The sequence below is a fragment of the Zonotrichia albicollis genome, chromosome 13 (assembly GCF_047830755.1).
Source record: "Zonotrichia albicollis isolate bZonAlb1 chromosome 13, bZonAlb1.hap1, whole genome shotgun sequence".
Classification (NCBI taxonomy): Eukaryota; Metazoa; Chordata; class Aves; order Passeriformes; family Passerellidae; genus Zonotrichia; species Zonotrichia albicollis.
The window spans coordinates 22,509,438-22,530,947 of NC_133831.1; the positions used below are offsets into that span (position 1 = coordinate 22,509,438).

The window sequence follows — 21,510 nt, forward strand, 5'->3', positions numbered from 1 at the left end:
GTCCTCATGGACTCACTGCAGTGACTCATCCCTTCCCATGGGCACTGGCTGGGATGGCTTTAGCAGGATCTGAATTTAGATGAGGCTGACTGCCTACATGCAGGATTAAACCTCCTTGAATTTCAAGCAGGGGCTTGAAGGGCAGCCCTTCCCTTTGTCATTGACCCAGAGCCCTCATGTTACTCTGGCCTTCTTTCTGCCACAGGGGTTGTGAGGTTCTTCCAGGGTCTCATGGGCCTCTGAACATCTACACTCTTTTGTGAGATTACACCAGTATCCTTACACAATTTTAAACAATATTTTATTGAAATTGCATGTCTCTGTTTTGCCACAAGGTTACAAATTACTCGTTGCACAGTCAACAAACAAGTGGAATACATTATAGATGATAAATCATAGAAAAGTACTTTATGTATCTTTAAGAAAAGGAATATATATTTTTAGTCCATGCTGTAGTATGGGAAGGTAAAAAAGTAAAAATTAGCAGGCAGTAAAATGACAGCACAGTATAAAGAAAACTGCTGGAAGGAATAAAGAAACATCTTACATTTTGTGTAATGAAGCAAATATCAGAGCCCTAGTTCTGAGAAAAGAGACCATGTATGGAAGTTTTCCAATGAACCTATTAGAAGTGCTGATGGGAATTAAATGTTTGCCATATTGAATTAATGATTTTACCAGTAAAACCAGTTCTCATTACAGTCAAGCAATATCAGGGAGGCCAGACTTCTGAAATAGTAATTCCCCTTTCTACACTCATATCCAGGATCAGTATTTATTGAGAAACTATTCTTTTAAAGTTGGCTTCTGTGGAACTAGATTGTTTCCCATGATTTGTAAACAATTCGGTAACATATAGAAGTATAGTTAGAATATATTTATCAAGGAGATCATCTTATCAAAAAAATTAATGAAGCTTAATTTTGAAGCTGTAAAAGAACAGAGTCCTTCCAGAAACCCTGCTTGTACACAAAGTACAGAAATGGATGGTAGGAACAGTCTCAAATTCCTCTAGAAAAAAGCTTAATGTGCTGTTTTTTCATCCTATTCCTGCTCAGCCTTCTCTTGTTGTTAAATACTTTGTGTGTTTACAAATGCTTTCCTTAGATCAATTACAGGGCTTTTATTCTACACTAAGTCTAAATTCTGTAGATGTCATATTAGTAAATAAAAAAATGGTATCATAAAATCACCATTAACAGCAAGAGTCATGGGAAAGCATTTACCAGCAAGCACTGGGAACTGACCAGACAAAGATGTGCTGCTGCTGCCATCTTATAATTTCATTATAAATCTCAGTATTTTTGACGAAAATGTCAGTTTTGAGCCTAAGAAGAGCAGGCCTATTTCAATATATGCTCTTGTGTATTTCAAAATGTATTCCACAGGCCAAAACAGCAGATTTAAAATAAAAAGATCTCTCTCTAATTTCGTGTCTATGAATCCACTGGCCATGGTCTGATTTTAGCCAGCTAGAATAGAAATGAAATAATAAAACATGTTATTGATAAAGATAATTGTTTAAATATCAAAAAGATTTCCACAATCCTGTTACTAGCCAGAATTCCTGCTTTGTCCTGACTTGTTCTTGTTCCCATCATCATGAAAATGCTGCAAAGTTCTCCTCAAATTATAGAAAAGTATCTACAACATTGCCTGCACCTGAATGTAGAGATCTGCCTCTACCCTTCAGTAATTGTCCAGTTGCCCTCTGTCCTGGTCAGGGTTCAAAAATAAGAGTTTAGTGCTGCAGGATGGGTTCCTAAAACTAGTTGTAGGCATGCAGTTCAAGCTGGAATAGGCTTGTCACTCATCTTGTCATCTTAAAAAACAAAACAAAACCCAAGCAAACCGAAAAAGCACTTTTCTCCATATGGCAGGGGTTGGTCTTCTCTGAGCCATCAGCTATTGATGGAAACTGTATGATTTAACAAGAAGCAATATTTGAAAACTACTTGGCACAGATGTCTTAATCATAATTTCTAGTTCCTGTGTGAAACTGCTGTTCTGGACTCATCTTTATTCCACAATATGAGTACCAAAACCATGCATAGAGTATTACAGATTTTATTCTTTAAATGTGAATATTTTCCATTAACAATGTTGCTCCTGGTCCAGCCAAGGTGATACAGAATTTATCAGTTCAAATTCTAAACCCTTTTGCTACATCATTTATAATTTACATGACTTTTCAAATATGCAGATAAATTTATAGAAATTATGTTTAAAATTTATAATAGTCTTCTGCTAACAAATCACAGAAAGATAAGTAGCTGCATTGCAGGGTATTCCAAAAATCTCTCTAGACTCCATAAGCTTATGATACATAATACAGCATTAAACATGATACAAGTGTCAGGATGAAAGGCTGTGCCACAGAGGGAAATCCAAAGGACCTGGATGGCTGAGGCTGAGGCTTATGTAGGTCTAGGCGACAGGAGTGTTTTGTTTCTTGCAGAATTTCACTTTCACCTACGCCCATTACTGCAAAATTGTTCCGCACCTACAAAAATTCAAAAGTTTGTCCCTGAAAGCCAGACTGGCACAACAGCAAAAAGCTTTATGCAGCTAGCAAATTCAATGCTATTTACCCAACTCAAGCTGTATTGCAAAACCACATCTGAGTGTGAGGAAATCAATATTATTATTCTGCTGTTTGCATTCCTATGAAGCACTTCCCAGAATTCAGCACATTACAGGCAGGAGTCACAGGTCTGGTTGCTCTTTGTCTTGGCTCTCTCCACATATGGAGAACACAAACTCATGAACTTTCTTCCCTGGAAGGAGCTCTCAAGAGCTTCTCACTCTCAAGACAGAACTTCAACATCTCTAATTAGATGGGAAAAAAACATTATTAAATCCCACAGATTGGTTAGGAGAGGTGAATTTGAGCCTCTTCATAATGTCAGTCTGCCACACAGTGAGATCAGCATTATGGAGATATTTTGGCAGGTTAACTGGAATAGTTCAAATTTCACTAATTTGAGTTCATCCAACATGCCCGAAAAAGACAAGTGGAAGAAAGGTCCCTGTGAAATATCTGTTGTCTATAAGGCTTTGTGTGTAATATCTACTTACCTATCCCTGCCAATAAAAGCAGTAGGAGGCAAGCAGTCTGGAAGTTTCAGCAGAGTAATTTGTAAAAGTTACCTTTGAGGGGACCCTACTCTTATGCAGTCTCCTTCCCTCCTCTCCTCCCTCATCCTTCTGGATTAAAATTTACCATTTACACTTAAAGCTCATTGGGATCTAGTTGTTATGTTTATGGCTTGTTAGTGGCATGGCCATGGCAGAGGCCTTTTGAACAGCAGCCCAGTCCCATGACAAGAATTAAATTGATTTGCAGGAGTCAACATTCCTTGCTGCCCCAGCGAGCACGGCCAGACTGCGATGCTGGTACATCCGCAGCTTCTCCAAACCATGAAGTGATTCCATTTAGAAGTCACTGATGTGTACTTATCAGATTACTGCAGAGAAAAAAACTTCCAAAGAGCTTTGTCTGCTCTCCCTCGTTTTCCTTTATGCTGCTAACGCTCTCTTGCCGTCTTGGTTTCTTTCCCAGCGTTTGGATTTACTGAATTAGGTGCTTACATTCCCTCTCTCATTGAACAAAAAAACCTCTCCAAAAAAAACCCACATAAAATGGGGAAAAAAAACAAATAAAAAACCCACCCAAAAAATACACAATAAAACACCAACAGTTCATCTTTCCCTCTTGGTAAGAATCAAGATTCAGTTTGGATTTAAATCTTACATTTTCTACTTCCCTGAAGACACGGAGAAAGTTCTCCCTTAAGACTCCTTTCAGTTCAGTTTCATTCCATCCTCTTCTAAGAAGTTCCTCTATCAAAGAAGGGTATTTGGAGACATCTTCCAATCCCTCGGGAAAGCTGTTGGCAAAAGTCACACAAGAACATTCAAAACACATCACTGGCAAATTGGAGAAAAAGGGTTTTAATTAGTCTTTTGCACATATTGACTTTTGAAGTGAGCTGACTTTGGACCCAATTCTTTCTCTGGGAATTCAGCTGACAAACAGAAACAGGACTGGGACACAACAAAAGTGTTTTTCTTCACATAGGACCCAATAAACAGAACGCAACTGGAATGAAGATGCACTTCTATAGAGGCAAAATAAGAGCATAGGAGGATACAAGAACAAAAGGGGGAAAAATAACCAGAAATTAATGTATATGGTAATCCACACTTCCCATCAGGACTTCAGAGTAAGAGGAAACAGCTGCATCACAGATGAAGTTGGGGCAATCCACTCATGTAACTGAGAACAAAAGGAAACCTACAAACACATTATGAGCTCTGGAGTTGGAGGCAATTTTGTGAACTCTGTTGTTTACAAACTATTTACAAAAAATACCCCAATTAGAATAATAATATTAGTTTGGATTAAGCCAATTGTTTAGGCAGTGGAAAGAAACCTATTCAGAGCCCTCTACTGAAGAAATTACAAAAAAGTAAAACTGATCTATGCCTTGTGCTAATTCTTGTCAGAATAAAAAGAATGTAGAAATAAAAAGGCTGCAAAACCTGCATTAAACAGCTGGTTTAAATTGTATTTCCATGAGACTTTGATGTTGTTTTGAGATGACTAATATTTTTGTTACTCTTCTGTTCCATGAAGGTATGGTGATCAGCATATATAAAATATCTGTGGCAGTACTGGCAGGAATTAGGACCTCAACAACTCCACCACCAATTTAACTGATGGTCTTTGAGAAAATTCATGATAAAATGTGTCCTTTTCTTGCAAACTGTGTTTTTATTTTGAACATAATCATTTCAGAGCTATGATATCATGGGAGCTGACAAAATGGGTTTTTGTTTGTACTTCACAGATGGGGGCCTGACTCTGACTTTCATTCCCAAGCAGGCCTGATCCAGGAGAAAACGAAAAAAGAAAAAGGGGATAATGCTTTAACAGAAAGATAAAAAGAAAAAAAGTTTAAGGTTGCAGCAGCAAACACCACCCAACCTGCATTTGTTTCCTGTGCTGTAACTGCAGTGGTCCAGGAGAGGAGAGGTTTTGTGGTAGGCTGCTCACCAGGCTCTGCTTGCCTGAAACACTTCCCAAAACCAGGAGTGGTTTCACAGCACCCAAACTCTCTGGGCTTTCCCCAAGGAGAGTGGAGGAAAGAGTTTTGCAGTGCCTCTCGGGACTGAACCATTTACCATATAAAGGTTCAGGCAGCTTTTCTGTCATTCATCTGTGGCTTTTGGAGAAAAACAACCTCTGTCACTGGTTTTGTGTGCCCAAACCACCACCTAGAGCACGTGGCTTCAGAGTTCAGAGGGCATGAGGATGCATCTGTAGCACTGCTTCATGCAGTTCTAAAAAGGAATGATTGTGCCTCTCTCTCATAAAACTTGTGTTACTGCTCATTGCAAGATAATCTCATACCAGTTTTTTTAGTCTGCCTTCTTTTCTTCCCTTAAATGAACCAAAACCCACATAAGTTAAGGAGCAGATGTCAATGTTTGTACAGCTTTACTCACCGTTCCACTCCATCATAGTCACCACCAATTCCTATTGATTCTGAGCCTGCAACTTCCTTTATATGGTCAAAATGATCTGAAAGAAAATATCAAGAAAACAACATCTAAGCACCTAACAAAAAAAAGAATATTACAGTTCACACATATTGGCACTGGGTAACAGCTCTCCTTAATAGTGGGTTCTTGATAAAATCCTTTTTTAAAAGGTCCAAATACTCCCCATCAGGCAGCAACCTTCAAAATAACAGCTACACTGGCAAAATGCAAATGAGGAAAGAGACATGAGCATCACAGTGTATTCGTTCCTAACAAGCAGCCCAATTACACCAATAGAATTTTCATTATCCATTACACACCTCTGTTTCCCATTCTTAATTACATAGGCTTAAGGTGTTTTCCAGAAAGTAACAACTACTTTGGGATTAATGGTTGTTGGCTCTGTTTGTGAGCATTGTGTCCTCCAGCTACACACACATCTTGTACCTCTTGTTATTGTTTAATGAGTATTAGCTCAGAAAGTACCCAGAGCTGGGCTAAGGTGTGGAGGGAATAAACAAGCAGTGTAATTTACACAGCCTTGAAAACAATGCATGCCCCAGGATATTCACAGAATTTATACAAATGTGTAGAACCCATAAAAACTAAAGTATATAAACATCAAACCTGCAAGGGTAGAAATATTAACAACTTTTCTGCCACAGGCCAGTACATCTGCATTGAAAGACACCATGATAATTCCTTTGTTCTTTTTCTGAAAGATATGAAGAGACAGGTGATGAGTGAGCACTCGTGCCCTGCAAACTTCGTGGGCATCTTATGCAGAATCTTCTACACCCATCCACCAGTGAGAACAGCAACACTAAGTCAAAGTTCAGATGGCAACACAAGGCTTTGCCTCCCTATCCTTTCCCCTGGGTTAATTTTACTTTCATGCAGACTGAATCAGCAGAAGTGCCATGACTACATCCAACAAACTCAACCAGAATTCCAAAGTATTTGCAAAGATTTCATTTCTGTAGTGAAAGGCTAAACACAACCCAAAGAAAATTCCTCAGAAGCAATTGTAAGCTGCTGTACAAGGATCTGCTTCTAAATTAAATTCAGGAATGAGGAGGTGGAAAGTAAACATCATGATTTGAATGCACGTTAACTGCAGCCCATCCAATCATTGCCATTAAAACAAAAAAACAAAACCCCCAAGAAGTAAAGCCAACAAATTCCTTCCTCCAAAAACAAACCCAAGAACATATCACTCACCAGTTCCTGGAGGATATCATCAGGAACATTTCTTGAGTGGTTACAAACAGAAAATGCTGCAGAGTGGCTGAAAATTACTGGTGCTTTTGAGATGTTGAGTGCAGCCTTTACAGTGGAGTATGAGGTGTGAGATAAATCTATCAGCATACCCAGGCGATTCATCTCCTTTACCACTTCCTAAAACAGATGTACAGACAACAGTGTCAGTATTAAGTTTCCTGAAAGGAAGCTGTTTGGCTGGTATATGGAAATAGATAAATTCTGCAGCTGTCAGCTAGTCACAAATATGCTGTGCCTGTAGTGGTTGCTATGTACCTATTAATTAATTAGTGATTTAGTCACTCAAAATTACCCAGCATGCTCAAAACTTAGAAAACTTAATCAATCTATAATAAGTCATTGGTAGTGTTTTTCACATCTTACTGCTTGCACATATGAATTCATACATCTAATCTGTATTTAAACAATTGTAATTAAATCTAACACTTCTTTTACCCTAAGAAACATCACAGGAAATTTGGTTTGACTAAATCCTGGTCACCTCCTAACTATCAAGGACTTCCAGTAATTAATTTTTAATGTCAGTTTGCTTTTGAGAAGACAAGGCCAGAAGTTGTTAGTTGCATGACAGATTGCCCAGATTAGCATTTGAAAGAGATCCTTACTTGGCCAAATGCAGTCAGACCAATAACACTAGGATAAAAGTTGTGTATTCCTTTAGATGATGATTCAGACCTTAAAAATGGGGAGTGAGGGAGAAGAAACATTTTATTATTCTGGAGAATACAGTATCAGCAGCTGAAAACTGTTGCACTACACAAAAGAAAAATTTCTACAATGTCACATAGCCCCACAAAAGTGGGAATAATGAGCTACATAACAGGAATCTTGTTCAGGCAGTGCTTTTTATGTTCTTAACGGCTTTCAGGTTACTAATGTTGATTTTTGTGAAGGAATTTTAGACAATCAGATTCTCAAGTGCCTGAGTTATGATCATAACAAGCACTACATAATGGATGTAGTCTCCCACCACATACATAGAAAACTATTTATCCCCAAAACCTATCACCTTGAAAGTCTTTCACAGGATAAGTTTGTGTCTGAATCCACAGTTTTCCCATCATGCAGCTGCCACTCCTTTGCATTAGACAGTCACACAAAAATATGCACAATAGTTACCAGGGAGTGTTGCAGGTGTGTGTTAGAGTCATGTAACGAACCCCCAAGTCGTAGTACATCCTCAGTGCTGCCAGGCTGCTGTCAATGGAGTGGCCACCTTCTATTCCAATCAAACATGCAATCTTTCTACTGTCAGAGATACCTGGAAAACACAGAGGGAGATACTTCCTAAGTAATTCCATGACAGATAAGAAGCCAGCAGTACCAAGCAACGATTGTCTGTGTAAATTGCAGGCAATAATAAAGACATTTTCATAGAATTGGAGCTTACAGAGTACATGTTTATATGGCAAATTTTCTCATGACTGTAATGGACCAGGGCTGTGCACAGTCAGTGGCTGTGGTTCAGAGGAAATGTTGAAGTTACTCTTTAAAGCAGGACAGCTTGTTTGCTTGCATCTCTCTGAACACACCTCCTGTGATCACGTTTAAAAAAATTCCTTTACAAGAAGGAGCTTCACCTTGGGAAGTCATCACAAGCTCCAGCTCTTCGTAGCTGTTGCACATCCTCTTGACAACATCGATCTGCTCTAAGGTCAGGCGCACAGCATCCTTGTTCTGAGCGCTGCAAAGAACATACACTGACCAAAACTGAAAGAGACATTGACAAGTGAACCAGGTAACTTGTGTTTTGACTTGGAAACTTCTGTTTGCTCATAGTTCAGGAGCACAGACCAAAATAACTTCCTGCAGTTTACAAGGGAGTTGCCACTACAGCTTTTTCCCCAAAGAACGGATTAAGACGCAAGGTAAGAGCACCCACTTCAGACAAATAAGCAGCCACTCCAAATTAAGGCCCCCTGATACACTCAGCTACTCCACAGCACATGCAGGAAAGCAAGTATAAGCTTCCTTTAATTTATATATCACAAAACATATGCTGCTGTTTTGACTAAGAGTACCTGAATTATAAAACCCAAACTTTTGAAACACAGCTATCATGAAAGAGTGTTTGTGGCTTTTCAATTATATTATTTTTTTCTTTTTCAACATAAAGAACCAAAATCAGGGCTAGGAACGAAGCAAATGTAGAAATATGCTCTGAGCCCCACCACCACAGCAGTACATACCTGAGATCCCACATAACCAGCCTGAAGTTTTACAAGGTTTGTGTGGGTCCTGTTGAGTTCTCTTAAGTTGACTCCACTGATTTTATTTTGGTAAAGTATTCTCAGCTGCAGTACAAAGTCATTGTGGCTAGAATGGAAAACAAACAGGGCTTGTGATAGAAAAAAGTAGTTCCCTTTCTAACCCAAGTGTAATTTCTTCCACTGTTTGGAGTCCCTTAGACCATTAATTGCCAATAATCCTTCCAGCAATAGATGCCTAAAAGTCTCTCTTCTTTTCTGCTTCTCCCCCAGTCCCACCAGTGATCAGGTTGGGGGTGTACAGTAAGTTGGGAATGGACACAGCTGAGACAGTTGACCCCAGCTGGCCAAAGGATATTCCAGACCATACGCTCATCATATAAACCTTGGGAGAAGAAGGAAAGCAGGGGACATTCAGAATCCTGATGTTTATCTTTCTAAGAAAATGTTATATGTGATGGAGCCTTGCTTCCTGGGGATGGCTGAGCGCCTTAGTCATGGGAAGAATTAATGCCTTGTCTTGCTTTGTTTGTGCATAGCTTTTGCTTTCCTTATTAAGCTATCTGTGTCTCAACTCACAAGTTTTCTCACTTTTCTGATCCTCTCCTTCATCCCACCAGAGCGACAAGTTTATAAGGGCTGTGTGGGGCTCAGTTGCCAGGTGGGGTTAAACTGTGACTCCTGGCCAGAAACTCAAACAGTGTTTAGGGTAACACAATCCTACATTAAATACCCTCTGAACCCAAATTCCTTCCCAATGTGTCACTGCAGTGGTAGCTCAGTGCTGTGTGCTCATAACAGCCCATGTCTCTGCTAATCTGACATTTCAGCATTTCCTCCACCCTTGTCAGACTCACAAAGAGGATTTCATTGAATGTATTTTATATACCCATCAATCAAATGTGCATCTTGCATCAGCTCAATGGCTCTTTCTCTCATTGATTTCTCACAGTTGAATGGCACAATATCAGAAAAGAACATCAGCAGCCACAACAACTTTGCCATATTTCTCTTCTTTTCCATTTTCCAGTGGAAAAAGTGCTAGAGCTCAGGGATACCACAGTTGTTCACTGATGACAATGAAACAGCAAAATTTCCAGTCTGCAGAGACTGTAGGCTTAACAGTGCAGGCAGAGCTGAATGCTCCTCCTTCTGTTAAGGCTGCTGTGAATTCTGGAGGAGAAAAGAAAAAAATCAAAGAAACAGTAGTAAACAGAAGGGAAAGTAGCATTAGAAACTCTGAAACTGCTACATTCTCCTACAGATTTTAGGTTCTCTGGCTATTTGTGCTCTTGCACATATGACCTCTCCATAAACTCTGCTGCTGCCACCAGCTCAGAGTTGAAGGGAACCAACTGCTCAGTCAGAGCTGTAGCTGAGCCTGCTACACCCTGGGCTCACAGCTCCCAACAACAGCTTCCAAAACAGCAGGAGAAGATAGTTTTTTTCGTTATGTTAACTTGCTTGTTCTCTTTCTGTGGGAAATGTCACACTGAAATGAGCACAGAAACTGTTTTCTGAGAAAGTTGAGAAGTGAACTTAAACCACGCAGAACATCAGATGGGATGAAAGGAGCAGTGATTGCTAGAAACAAAACCATCCTCAAAATCCTTCCTCTAATAGCAGTACAGTCTTAGAATAAAAGTTTTTCTTCCATAAATATGCATCAGAAATATACATGCATTGTGAGACCCAAAAACTTTAGTGGAACAGCACTACTACAAAACCATAAAGTTTAGAGAGCAATCAGAAGCTATTTCTTTTCTGCTCTGTTGCAACCATAGAGATTTCCCTCAAATGTCAAAGCACAAATACAGACTTACCCTTTTACCGCAAAGGCAGACTTTGTTACCACAGGGAAAAAAGTCTTTGTATCTCTAATCTAGAAAATGTTAAATTTGTTTGTGGCAGCTCAGTATGTGAAATGTTAAAAAGACAAGGTCAAAAAACTGCCTAAGCAGAAGAACTCTGAGAAGTTAGTACCACAAAGGCAAATTAGTTTCTGTGGACATGTTTTGGTTGCAAATTCCTCAAGCCAAAACACAGGACAGATCTGCAGCCTGAATCTCTAGAGCTCTGCCAGATCCTGACAAAAGGACTGTAAAGGAAAATCTAAGATTTTATAACTTATTATCTGCTCTGGCCTCATGTACACATTGAAGTTCATATAACATGTCAGTTCAAACTGCTTAATAAAAATGTAGCAAACCTTTTTCACACAATAAAACTGTTCTGAGGCTATAAAAACTGATACACAGTGTAGATTTTGGTCCAAATATTTACAATTTTTTTCTATGAATTCAACAGCAATTTTCAGGAAGATTTTTCAGCAGGAACTAAGTGTTCTTCCAGTGGTTTGACTGCTAAAATAAATTATTTTCTTCTATACATTACCAAATCATCTTTCTGTGTATGTGTACAAAAATGCAGTTCTTTGTTGCTACAAGAATTTTCTGTCAATTTGCTATATCAAATTATCTTCTCCTTTTCATGCAAAATATTCTTTATACTTTGACAGTAAGACTCATTTGCTTTTGAAACTGTTTAGGTATAAAAAAAGACTCATAATTAAATCATCATTCAGAGATCAGTACTTGAAAATTGAAGGAGTATTGCAAGCACTACACAAAATTAAGAAGATGGTATTTTAGCATCCCTGTTTAAACAACATTTTAAATACAAAACCCACAGAGCTTTTTCCCATGCTGACTGAGCAGAGCTGAGAAGAGGAAGCTGAAATAAGATTTATAGCTTTTCTTTGTTTCTCTAGAGCCTCCTTGGAGCAGTTACCTTCTCCAGCCGAGCCGAAATCCACATTCCGCTGTGCTGGATCCGGCAGCTAAAGCTGGGCACTGGAACTGCCTGGCATCCCAGCAGCAACAAGAAACCTCCTGTGCTCCTTTAGCTCGTGCCACAGGCTGCACACACAGCAGGCATTTGGAAATTGCCACTTAGTGAGATGCAAGGTCTGTGCAGAGCTCTCAGCTCAGCTACACCCACGGGGGAGCCCCACAAGGCTTCTGCTGTGCCTTGTTAAAAACCCAGCGTTTCCTCCCTCTCGTGGCAGCCTGGCTGTGCAGTCCACAGTGCCTCTGTTCCCTAGCAGATGGTGTGTTAAAGTCACTGCTTGTGTGGTTCAGAAACAGGCGCCTCTCACCACTGAATAATTTAGGTTGGAGGGGTTTTTGGAGGGTGTCATCTAGTCCAGCCACCTGGGCCCAGGTAAGGTAACTCCAAAATTAGGTCAGGCTGCTCAGGACCTCATTCAGGGGAAGATTTGATATCTTCTATGAAAAAGAACATAGAACTTTTCCAGACCCCTGTTCTAGGGCTTGCTTATTCACATTGACTATACCTCAGCCAGTAAATATCTACTTTGTGTTGCCATACCTGCTGTACTTTATTCAGGACTTTCAGTGCCACTGCATTATATTTACAAAGGTCAAAATAGTCACAAGGTACATGTGACATTTCCAAAAATAATTATGAACCTACTGTGACTTTTCAGTCTCTGAACCTACTGTGACTTTTCACTCCCTTTCAAACATGAAAATTTGGGAACAAGGAAATATATGCAAAACCATGATGCTGGAGTTTCACAAGAAGTCGTCTGCTTATCATAATTTTCATTTCACTTCATATTTTTACCGGAAACCAAAAGGGCATAATGGTTTTGTTTAGGATTCCATTGCGGAGAAATGACCAATCTCATGATCCAATCTCCCACAGACCTGTTGTGCAAGTCATGTCTTAAGTGAATACACATTTGTCATCAATCCTCTAGTTCCCACTAACTGGAAAACTTAAACAGAACTCCCCACATCCCTGGGAATTCTGCTGCAAATTGCTAATTTGGTGAACTCCACTTATAAACATTTACTATCCACTTCTCTGGACTAGGGAACCCTAAACAATACAAATGAAATAATGAGAGAAAAGACAAATATTTTCTCTTCGTAATCTGAAGATTGATCCAGACCAGAGCCATTATTATGCCTATGACAAAAAACTATCTTTCATGTTGAAATTAAAGCAGCAGTTATGGGGTTCAGACTCCTTTTCCATTTATGGTCTAGTTCTAGCCAATATTTCCTTGTTAATTTTACATTTTTCAGGTTCTTGTAGCAGATAGGGCCTGGCGTTCGGAAGATCTCGTGATGTTACGGGAAGACAGGGCCCCTGCCCTCTTAGATAAGAAAATTAACATAGGAATGTAGCCCCCTGAACCGGATTCCAGTAATTTTCCACTTGCCCAGGTAACTTTTCCATCCCTACTAACCATAGATGGTAAGGACAGACCCTCACCTGACGTAGAAGCCCCTTAGACTATAAAACCCCACGAGAAGAGAGAATAAAGGCCTTTGATCCTCCACCACATTGGTGTCTGCGTGTTTCTTAGGCCCGAGCGACCCTGGGGAAGAGGGTCGCCGTGCTGCTTCCTGAAACCAGGCCGCCTGCCTTGTATCAGAAGGCAACAGGTTCTCAGCTATATCTTCCAGAGTAATTAAATATCACATACCTTGCAATTTACTTTTCCCATTTTCTGAATCTTCTCTCCTTGCAAAGTCAAGTCAAATCTCTGATCTGATTTTTTTTTCCGCATTTGCAGAAAAGCTAAGTTCACCAACTCCCTGTTCAGCAACAGTTTTTGCCGCTCCACTGAGCACCTTTCTGAGCTTATAACAGCTCACTTCTTTGCAGATTCAGAACATAACGGATTTTTAAAGCTGCTAAACGCCAAATGCTTCCTTTGGCTCATCATGAGGTTTCTTCTATAATTTTATTCCAATAACCCTGGATTAGTGTTAGCAGCTGTTGGTGCATTATAATTCTCGCAATGTGGCATTTGTGATGTACATCCTTCCTGCAGAGTTCACCTGGCGGGACTGGTTGCTTGCTCAGTATCCCAGGAGCTATCTTTATTGTCCAGGATGTTGTTACACAGCTGTCTCTCCCTGATAATAGCTTTCCCTATGTATATAGCATGTTATATTCACCTCACACATATTTTGGAGCAGGCTGGGAAGCTGTGAAAGGACTGCAGCACTCACACTGGAATCAGCTGCTGTCAGGAGGCAGAGGGATAACGTTATGTGTTGGAAGTACTTTTCCCACTAGGAAGGCTTGTTCCAGCCCAGAGCCTCTTCATTAATTTCAACACTTACACATCCAAGCCCCTGATAGTTTTTACTGCCAGCACAGATTGAGCTGTAGATGACTACAGCTGGAAAATAGGACTTGGTACATGCAGATGCCTTTTGCAGCAGTCATTTCTAGCTGCAATTTTGTTTTCTGTAAAATTCTTCTCTTGTACCAGCTCCTGGCATCAATTACACTACATAACAGCACTTCAGTATTTGGGATGGAGATGGTTTTGTGTGTAATCAGCTTCAAAACCCCATTGCAATTGCTTAAGGGCAGGCCACATTAACATAGTATTGTAACTCCTGCTTATCAAGGATTCAAACTTGCTGTCCTTTTTCTGTGTGAAGATTTCAATCTCCAGGCAGTCAATTTGGCATTTCTGGAGGGCAGGTATCAGTGTTTTTAATTAGAAACTGTTACAGCATGTTAGGAAGAGAAAATTCTGTGTATCAGGATTTCAGTTTGCATAAAAATAGCAATAGAGGCAGAATTAACCATTGCAAATTGAGTTCCATCTCTTTCTTGTATTCATCTCAGCCTTAGTTTCAGGTCCTGAAATGAAGTGAGTTCACACTCAGAGGGGGTGGTGATGGGACGTCCTTTGGTAATTTTAATCTGTTTTAATCAGGGTGATTGCAATATATTTCTTAGATGAGACCTTATGAGAAATATTCATCTTGGGAGATCAAAGAGGTTAAAAACCAAGCCAGGGAAAAACTTGTTTTTGCCATGTTGCTCTGCTTTGGGGGTTGCCAAAGCTGCCCCAGTTTCATTAATAATTTGACCAACATCCTGAAGGCAGTTCAGAGGCTGCCATACCCTCTCAGGACATGAACACACAGAACCACATCAACTGCACCAGTTAGCAAACATAAAAGAAACAGGAAGTGCTGTTGTTCAAACACAAAAGAAACAGGAAGTACCCAGACAAGCTGTTCTCTTCACAGAAGAAACATTTCATGAAGCACATGAAGATATCGCCAAAGCTCCTTAGAAGGAATCTAGAGCCGAACATTTGCCCATAGCTGAAAGGAAATAGTCCAAAATGAATGCAGATACATCATTTTGATTATACATGAACACAAATTAGTACTATTCTGACACCCACCAATGTGTCTTGCCAAAAGTTTTTCTAAAAATACCAAAGTTGCTGTGGATTCTCCTGGCTCAATACTCGGACACAATTCATTTCTGTACTTTCTTGGAAAGAAAGGTGGGGAAAGCAGCAGTGGGAAAAAATTGCTGCAAGAACTTATCTAGTAATTTATATTATGTTTATTTTAAAATAGCATTAATATTTACAATTGATAATGCCCAAATGGCAAAGCAAACCAAGCAGGTTTCTATTTGTTTAGCTATACACTTGTTCTACAGAGGTATCAGGTATCCAGTTTAACTCTTTTGTTTCAAGCAAGGTGAAAATTCTTGCCACGAGGTGGCAGGAGCTTCCCCATTAAAATGATGCCTAGTCTGGGATCTTTCTAGGTGACAGATTGCTAATTGGCAGCACTGGAGACGCCTTCTGAGAAGCAGGACGAAAATCAGCTTGCTTCAGACAGGTGGGCTCTTTTATTTGGAGGTTATCCCCACACCCAAGGAAATAAAAAGAAAAATCTTTTTTGAAAGGCGGTTGAAGAGGTCATGAAAGCCTCAAGGACAACAGAAGTTGTTGCCTGCTCAGTTTGAGAATTTTAAATGAAAAGGCTTCCAGAAGCACTTAAAAAAGAAAAGGGGGGGGGGGAAAGCTCCTGTTTAAAAGCAGAATTCTCAAAGCTCTGTTTCTGCCACTTCCCACTCCAATTTTTCAGGAGCAGCAAAGCCATTCATATCTATTTAAAGCAGCCACTGCCCTTGTGGCATTAGGCAGCCACAGCCAGGCTCCACTAAATGCCGTGTTCCCTGCTCAGCACAGGTTTCTGAGGAGATCCAACCATTTTGGTATCAATGAGAAAATCCAATTTAGAGCAAGTCTACTTAGCTTCACTTTTGCCACCTAATAATGGGTCTATTTTTTCCTTTGTGTTTCAAGGACTTTGAGTTTTGCAGGGATACCTAAAAATTGTCTGCCTGATGTGCAGATGGTATCCAGGTAATCCTTGAGCAAGGCCTGATTTCTTATTCATTCCTATCCTCATGAGTAGAACATTTCAACCACCTTTACCACAAGCTTGTCAGGGCATGCTAGGATATTCGAAGAGTGTAGGTTCTTATACCAGCTTTCTAAATAATCAGTTGTGTGCCAGTCTCTTCCTTAGCAATCCTGACAGACTTGAGCAATGCCTTCTCTTTGCTGTGTATCTGCAAACACCTGTGCTGGGCACACATACAGGTACTGTGTATTTTCCTGCCTCAGAAGCATTATGAAGCTAAATGGAGCATGGAAATAAATTTACTGGCTTTGTCTCTTGTTCAGACCACATTGAACAAACTGGTAACTAAGTAAAGTTGTTTATTCAGTCTCTCAGAGTCTTTCAGAAAAATCTAAAATTTGCTGCAATTGTTTTAAGTTAGCTGCCTCAGAATCTGACAGGAAGCACAATCAGATGCTCTTAAACATTCAGAGCTGTGTGGAAATAAGAGATCCTAAGAAATTTTTTTTTTTTTTTTTAACATAAGTGTTAAGAAACTTCCAAGTACTTTTTTTCTTGGCATCTTCTTGTTAGATCAGAAAATTTATCAACCTAGGCTAGGATCCATTATTTCTGAGGTGTTTTTCACAACATATTGTGATGCTTAAGAGGTTTCTTTAATTGAGAAATTTAGCAGTAATTTCAATGAGGCAGTAGACAGAAATTTGCCATGGTTCTATTGGAAAGAGAGCTCCCTTGCAGCAATGAGAGCAAATCACCATGGAAACTTTTTGCTAAGATGGTATTAAAGCACAGCATGTACACTTACATCTCTCCTTTTGTAATAGACAGCATTTTGTGACACAGTCTGGAGTGACAGAGTAAAAGGGTTATTTGCACATGGGGCACCAGGACTTTCCCAGAACTGCTGCAGGATTTTGTTATGCTGCAGAGCTGGCCAGTTGACAGCACATTTTGTTACACATAGGGAAGTGTTAAGAGATGAGTGGACAAGTAATTTTACCCAAACAGCTTGGTAAAGTCAGGTTGATAGACACACAGGGAAAACAAATTTGTGAACAGGCCTTAAATCAGTTTATCACCATGGGAAGCTAACTAAATGTTCTCATGCTGTCATAGAATGATCTGGTTTTCAGGTCAGGCTGGACCAAGCTCACACACTCCAGTGGAGCTGTACTATCTCCTTACCTTCCCTCTCATGAACAGCAGATGTGGTACAAAATGGGGGGAGCCCCTCTCCAGGGGGACCTTGTGCTCCCACAGCACAAGTGTGCCTCAAACTCTGCACTGGGGGCTCACTGACCTTTGTACACAGGCACAGATGTATTACAAATACATCACACCAGGACCCAGATAAAGACATCTTGTTCTCCTGTGCTAAGGCCAGAGTGTGAGAGATCACCCACATCAGTTTTTCTCCTCTGATTTCACAGAAGAGCTGTGCACAAAACCACAGGAGCACACAGCAAGAGATACATTGTCTTAAATCTGTTAACATAAGCCAGAACACATTCCCTATTCCCTACAGAATACTAAACAAGTATCTACAAGCATCCTGTTTTGAGGTTCATTATGGTTTTGACATATTCCTGTCCTAGTTTTATATGTGTCTGCCAACATTGTATGCCAAACAGACTTCTCTTTTTGTAACTTTTTTCCAACATAATTTCTGTTAGAACCAAAATAATGGTTTCTTAGTTGGTTGGTCATAAATGAATAACAAGCTTTGTTCAACAATTTTACTTGCCTTATCAAAAATTATAGTGCAGAAGAAAGTTTGGAAACAGTGTGGATATAATGCTTTTGACCATTTAAACAAAGTTGTTCTATTTTTATTGTAAATTCTAGGTAAGGCAAAAGGAATTTGTAGGTATATGTAACCAGCTACCTGTCCAGTAAGGATGACACAGAAAATTGTGTGAGGACTTAATGGCCGGAGTGAGGTACGTAAGTTCAATTTTGATCCTTCACTGAAGAGACTCAAAGGTTACAACTCATAAAAGGTGAAGGATTTACATATTTTCATCATCCTCCAAGAGCAAGGCTACCCTGTACAGCTGGGCCTGGTGGACAGGTAGTTTTTAGGGGGAATGAAGGTTTCATTTCCTTCAGGAGCTATATATCAGATGCAACTCAGGAAAAGGACTATGTGGAATTGGAAAGGAATTGAATCTGGGCTCTCATTTTTGGGGACAAATGCAGAGCAGTCAACAGGACCTCCTGCCTCTCTTGGGGTCGCACTCAGAGAGGAATGGCCACTGCACCTTCCCCTTCCACTCGGGGTCATAACTGGAGAGGGTTGGTGTGAGCCAAGAGCAAAGATTTCTGACCTACCCCTACTTGTTTGCCAGTCGCATCCAGGTAGCTCATTAGTCACCCTAAAGGGCTTTTCAGCCTGAGTCAGCCTTTCAAAAAGCACCAAGAGCTGCTGAACATAAAACCACAAAAAGGCTTTTGATCTGGATGTTTGTTTTTCTTTAAATGGGTCTGAACCTGAGATGTAACCCACATTCTCCTGAGAGAGAGAAAAGTGCGACAGTAAGGTTCTTTCCTGCTGTTGTGCTTCAGTGCCCTCCTTCCACTCCAGAGTCAAGAGGCTTAGAGAGCTAACGCAAAAGTATCAAAAAGCTGAACCATGACTATCAAAACAGTAGGAGTGGTTTGCAACATACCTGATATTCAGTGCAATTAGGAGCTGAAGCACCCATTAGCAATCAGAAAATGGACAAATTAGTTTGTACCTAGACAGGCTAAAAATGTTACCATTTAAATACTACTATTTAATCTTTTGGGTTTTTCCCCCCACCCTTGTTCTTAGGGTTGACTCTTCTCCTTACTCTGGGATTGCAAATTTGTTCATAGATGTCCAGTACTATCCTCTCTCAAAAAGACACACCTCATGCCTGTTTAGGCATTAGTCAGGGATGAAAATGCAATGCTCTTAGCCCAACTCAACTCAGACAACAGCAACAGCATCTGGCTTCCAGTTCAATCTTGATCTTGATCATCAATAGCTGGTAGGGGCCAGCTGGCTCCTGAAAATCCACGATACGCAGTATAGGTCCCAGATGACAGGTGACACCACTGCCAAATAGGGCTGGTTTTATAGAGCCAAGTGGCTCCTGCAATCTACCATCCAGAAGCGTGGTAGCTGAATTTTGTTTCCTGGGAAAAGGACGAGGTTTGTGTTTGGGGGCCTGTGGCTGGGAGTGGCCAGCTGGCTCCTGAAAATCCACGATACGCAGGATGGTTCCCAGGTCAAAGGTGGCACCAGTGCCAAGTCGGGCTGGTTTGATAGTGCCAAGTGGCTCCTTCAACCAGAAATGCAGAAGCAGGGCAGCTGAGTTTTCTTTCCAGGGAAAAGGGCAGTGGTTTATGTTTGGGGTCCTGTGGCTGGTAGGGGCCAGCTGGCTCCTGAAAATCCACGATACGCAGGATGGGTCCCAGATGAAAGGTGGCACCAGTGCCAAGTCGTGCTGCTTTGATAGTACCAAGTGACTCCTGTAATCTGCCATCCCAAAGCGGGGCAGCTGAATTTTGTTTCCAGGGAAAAGGGCCGTGGTTTGTGTTTGGGGGCCTGTGGCTGGGAGTGGCTGGCGGACTCCTGAAGATCCACGATACGCAGGATGGTTCCCAGATGGAAGCTGGCACCAGTGCAGAGTCGGGCTGCTTTGATAGTACCAAGTGGCTTCTGCAATCAGCCGTCCAAAAGCGGGGCAAGTGAGTTGTGTTTGCCAGGGAAAAGGGCCATGGTTTGTGTTTTTGGGGGAGTGGCAGGGAGTGGCCAGCTGGCTCCTGAAAATCCACGATACGCAGGATGGTTCCCAGGTCAAAGGTGGCACCAGTGCCAAGTCGGGCTGGTTTGATAGTACGAAGTGGCTCCTTCAACCAGAAATGCAGAAGCAGGGCAGCTGAGCTTTCTTTCCAGGGAAAAGGGCCGTGGTTTATGTTTGGGGTCCTGTGGCTGGTAGGGGCCAGCTGGCTCTTTAAAAACCACGATATGCAGGATGGGTCCCAGATGATAGGTGACACCCTATAAAACATCCCTATAAAATCAGTTCAGTTCATCAGTTGAACCTTTGTTTGCAGACCCTCACTGAGCAGAATTTGTTGCAGACTCAGTGCACGCTGCCCTGGAGTGTGAGGAGCTCAGTGCACTGCCGGGAGTGTGAGGAGCTCATGTGTGCTACTTTTTGCTTTAGGACGCTCTAAGGTATTTATTCCTTTTGGGATACATGATGAGAATTCCCAAGAGAGGTAGTTATAAGGTATGACATCGGCAAAAAAGCCTGTGTGGTTGGAATGTTGTTGCTGTCAAAAGTTAATTTTTCCTTCTTTCTTAGCCAGTAGTTAGCTTTTTGCTTTATTTTTGTGGCATCAGTATTTTATTGTTTAAAAAATTGCTTCAAAATAACTTCAGTGGTCGACCAGCAGTACCTAGTTCAGATTTGCCTATTTGCTTGTAGCTAAAATGTTCACACCTTGTTTATCCTTCTATTTAAGAAACTGCTGCCCAGCCAACTAATAACTGAATATCCATCTGTCTAGGAGATGGGGACAGGATTTAGGTAATGTCTTTTTTCCAGAAAAAAGTTCCAGTGTAGTTTCTAAACAGAGGAAAAGAGCATGAAAACTTGGGGCTCTGATGCCATTTGGGCACCCCAAGGTCCCCAGGAGAGGGAGCCCCACTGGGGTGCAGGAGCAGGTGTGTTCTCATGTAATATAGAACAAATTATAAATATAAATAGGAAAATTATAAATGTAAAATATTTTTTAAATAGTTAAATAAAGCGGGGGTTTATTTGTCAATAGGCAGTGTTTTGATTATCCAAATTATAAGTACAAATCATATAAAGGTAGAAATCTAAGTATAGAAATATGTCATAAATACATATAAAGTTTAAAAACAGAAGAAAAAATTAGTTGTAGCAGTAGATATGATACCTAATACGAATAATAATAATTTAAATACATTTCTAGAATTTTAAATATATTAGATCTAATTATTAATATAATGCATCAAAAGAAACTATAAATATGAATGTGAATATTATTATAGAAAGTATAAAAATATTTCAATCTCGTTTAAAAGAAGGTGGATTTTTGTATTTATTTGGTTAGCGACGAGGTTTTTATTTTGAATAATAGAAGTATTATAGAAGTATAAATCTAAATATAGAAATATACAATCTATAGAGAAAGATATTTGTGAAAACACGAGCGAACGACGCCTCCTTCGG

General features: G+C 40.3%; 1 protein-coding gene across 2 annotated transcripts; it reads right to left on the reverse strand.

Annotated features, from left to right (window-relative positions):
- Positions 1 to 294: 294 nt before the first annotated feature.
- LOC102063246 (dipeptidase 2) lies at positions 295 to 12,131 on the reverse strand. 2 transcript variants are annotated; one of them, XM_005488875.4, is made up of 11 exons: positions 11,826 to 12,131; positions 9,925 to 10,208; positions 9,018 to 9,144; positions 8,409 to 8,538; positions 7,948 to 8,089; positions 7,434 to 7,503; positions 6,769 to 6,945; positions 6,175 to 6,262; positions 5,512 to 5,587; positions 3,755 to 3,890; positions 295 to 2,503 (listed from the first exon to the last, which is right to left on the reverse strand). In XM_005488875.4, the coding sequence occupies exons 2-11, from the start codon at positions 10,056 to 10,058 to the stop codon at positions 2,318 to 2,320; spliced, it is 1,266 nt and encodes a 421-aa protein (XP_005488932.1). In that variant the 5' UTR covers positions 10,059 to 10,208; positions 11,826 to 12,131; the 3' UTR covers positions 295 to 2,317. The 2 variants fall into 2 exon arrangements, with proteins under 2 accessions (XP_005488932.1, XP_074407343.1); XM_074551242.1 differs by lacking the exon at positions 11,826 to 12,131 and having other exon boundaries at positions 8,409 to 8,512; positions 9,925 to 10,063.
- Positions 12,132 to 21,510: the final 9,379 nt, after the last annotated feature.